This window comes from Myotis brandtii, unplaced genomic scaffold (assembly GCF_000412655.1).
Source record: "Myotis brandtii unplaced genomic scaffold, ASM41265v1 scaffold193, whole genome shotgun sequence".
NCBI lineage: Eukaryota > Metazoa > Chordata > Mammalia > Chiroptera > Vespertilionidae > Myotis > Myotis brandtii.
Window position 1 is genome coordinate 929,255 of NW_005357191.1, and position 2,461 is coordinate 931,715.

A 2,461-nucleotide genomic window follows, 5' to 3' on the forward strand; every position below is an offset into this window, starting at 1 on the left:
GACCCCAGGAGGCCAGGAAGGTCTCCAAACCCTCCCACTGACCCGCCCACAGGTGTAGATGACCGCGACTATGTGAATATCCCCGTGATCGTAAGAAAACAGGATCACCCAAAGGGCAGTCACTCACCCTCCAAGAGCGAGGGTAAGCGGCCCTGCCAGCCCACATCCCACAGCTTTGGGAGGGGCCGGTGGGAGGGCGTTGCCGGGACAGTGGGCAGCCCTAGAGGTCAGGATCAGTGGTGTGGGGTGTGGTGGCGTCAAGGCTGTGAGACAGTGTGGGGTAGCTCTGTGTGGTGATGATGGCATGGTGCTGGTTGTCAGGTGGAAGTGTTGGTGAAGGTTTGGGTGACGGTGATGGTGAATAGGTCACAGCTGCTAATGGCGTTGGGAAGAGTGGGCGAGGTGACAGCGCTATTATGGTGTTAGAATCAGTACTAATAGCTGAACCCTGGAGGTCACCTGCCCTGCCTCTGTCTCGTCCCAGCCCGGTCCAGGCCATCCTCGGACTCTGCCCAGTGTTTGCACAAAACCTTCACAAGCCTGTACATTCTTCTCGCCCTGATTTCCATCATTCTGTTGGTCTGGGTTCTGGTGAAGAGTGAGTGGGCTTTCAGTTTGGGGGGGGGCAGGTGGAGGGGTCCACAGGAGCTGGGGGCCCCAGTGTTCCCACTGTTCCCTTTCCCCCTAGTTCCTCCCCCCCCCCCAGGGTTGCAGAACTGGGGCAATTGAAGTGTTTTCCTACCCTCCCCCATCCTGAACAGATTCTGAGATGTCCCAGGAGCTGCTGGTCATGAAAAGGGAGATCTCGAATGGTGAGGGGAGGCCCTGGGGGAGACCAAGGGGTCAGGGTGGGGGCAGAGAGAGCAGCTGAGACACAGACACCCCCACCCCCACCCGCAGTCTCTATCTCCACACGTGAATGCGAGGAGGGGCAAAGGAAGGGCTGGACCTACGTCAGGCAGAGCATCAGTAACACCAAACAGAGCATTGACTTGGCCAACCGCAATGTGCAGGCTGGGAACGAGAAGCTGAAGAAGCTGACAGAAGGTGCCCTGTGGACCTCACCCCGGGACCGTGGTGCTGGGGAGGCTGGGGAGGGGACAGCAGAGGCCCTCCCTCCCGGAGCACAGGGTTTGGAGGGCTGATGGGTGCCACCTGTTAGTAATGTGGGGGGATTTAAATGCTGCTGGGCACCCCAAGTGCAGGGCTCTGCAGCACCCCAGCCCAGGTTTGGGCAAGGTGGAGGCCTTGTCTGAGGCTCCACCCCAGTTTTCTCCTGTCTCCTCCCACCCCCAGACATAACCCAAATCAAGACTCAATTACGGCAAATCTCTGAGACGCTGAAGAAAATGCAAAATCCACGTAAGCCGGGGCCAGGGGAGGTAGAGCCTGGATGTGCCCTACTTCTCGCCTAGGGGGACCTGCCTGATCTTGGATCTCTACTTGCCTTCTTACAGAGCCCACACAGTCCACTCGGTAATCAAGAAGACATGGAAGCCTGGGCGCAGCTCGGAGGACAGGGGCGTACCTCCCCGTATATATGACACATGGGGGCCCAGTCTTGTCTGAACCTGTTCATCCCCACATATCAAACCATATGTCACGGTGAATGAGTGAGTGTTGTGGAGTTGCGTGTGCGCGTGTGTGTGGGGTAAGCATTTCAGGGAGGGCAGGTCTTGGGTGAATGTTGAATGTGGAGTCACAGAGGGTGTGGTGTGCACCTGTCACCGTCCATGTGATACGTGTGTATCATGCACATCACAGTGGGTAGCTGTGTCAGCAGGGACCACAAAGGTGTGTCCCAGTGAGGGTGGGTGTTGGTGACACGTGTTACCCATGCATGTTTCACCGTTGGTGTGAATATGCATGAATGCCCTGCAACATGTTACATGTATGTATAAACGTGTCATGGTGGAATTGGTGGGTGCACCCCGTGGGAATGTAATTGCGGGTGTCACGGTGTGTGCCTGTCACTCCCTGTGCCCCGAGAACAGTGTGTGTCCGTGAGAGTGTGCCTGACGGTCACCGAGGGTGCTGGGAGCACGCACACCCGTGTGCCCGTGTTTCTGCACTCACATTTTGTGGTTCATGGAAGTAAAGGCCAAGGGAAAACAATGTGGCTGTCAGATCTGTTACTGGGGCGACTGGGGGGCTCTGGGGAGGGTCTGCAAGTGTTTGGACTTGGGGGTGGCGAACATCACACCGTGAACAGGTGGACGTGTGCCAGAAACGCGGGGGGCACGCGGGTGTGTGAGAATGCCGTCTGGAGTGGGTCCCCGTGTACAGGACCGGGTACCCAGGGAGCGGCTGAGACCCTGGCCCTTGAGCGTGGCCCCGGGGTGTGGCCTGAGATGCACCGTGTACACAGGTGCCCGGAGACAGAGACGCGTGCCCATCGCCAGCCGTGCCCCCTGAGCACGTGACCATCGGTGCTACCGCTCCCCCGCACGTGGGCCTCCAG

The 2,461-nt window shown here is 58.5% G+C and overlaps 1 protein-coding gene and 1 long non-coding RNA gene across 2 annotated transcripts in view; both read left to right on the top strand.

Moving 5' to 3' along the window:
- LOC102241631 (trafficking protein particle complex subunit 5) overlaps positions 1 to 2,461 on the top strand; it is a 16,012-nt gene that overhangs the window by 11,392 nt on the left and 2,159 nt on the right. The window contains exons 3-7 of the mRNA XM_005864946.2: positions 53 to 142; positions 485 to 598; positions 762 to 812; positions 901 to 1,047; positions 1,297 to 1,362. Coding sequence (XP_005865008.1) covers positions 53 to 142; positions 485 to 598; positions 762 to 812; positions 901 to 1,047; positions 1,297 to 1,362 — 468 coding nt within the window. The remainder of the gene's footprint in view (positions 1 to 52; positions 143 to 484; positions 599 to 761; positions 813 to 900; positions 1,048 to 1,296; positions 1,363 to 2,461) is intronic.
- On the top strand, positions 1,328 to 2,115 carry LOC106725871. Its single transcript, XR_001361874.1, has 2 exons — positions 1,328 to 1,362; positions 1,458 to 2,115. It is a non-coding gene; the product is annotated as an uncharacterized LOC106725871 (long non-coding RNA).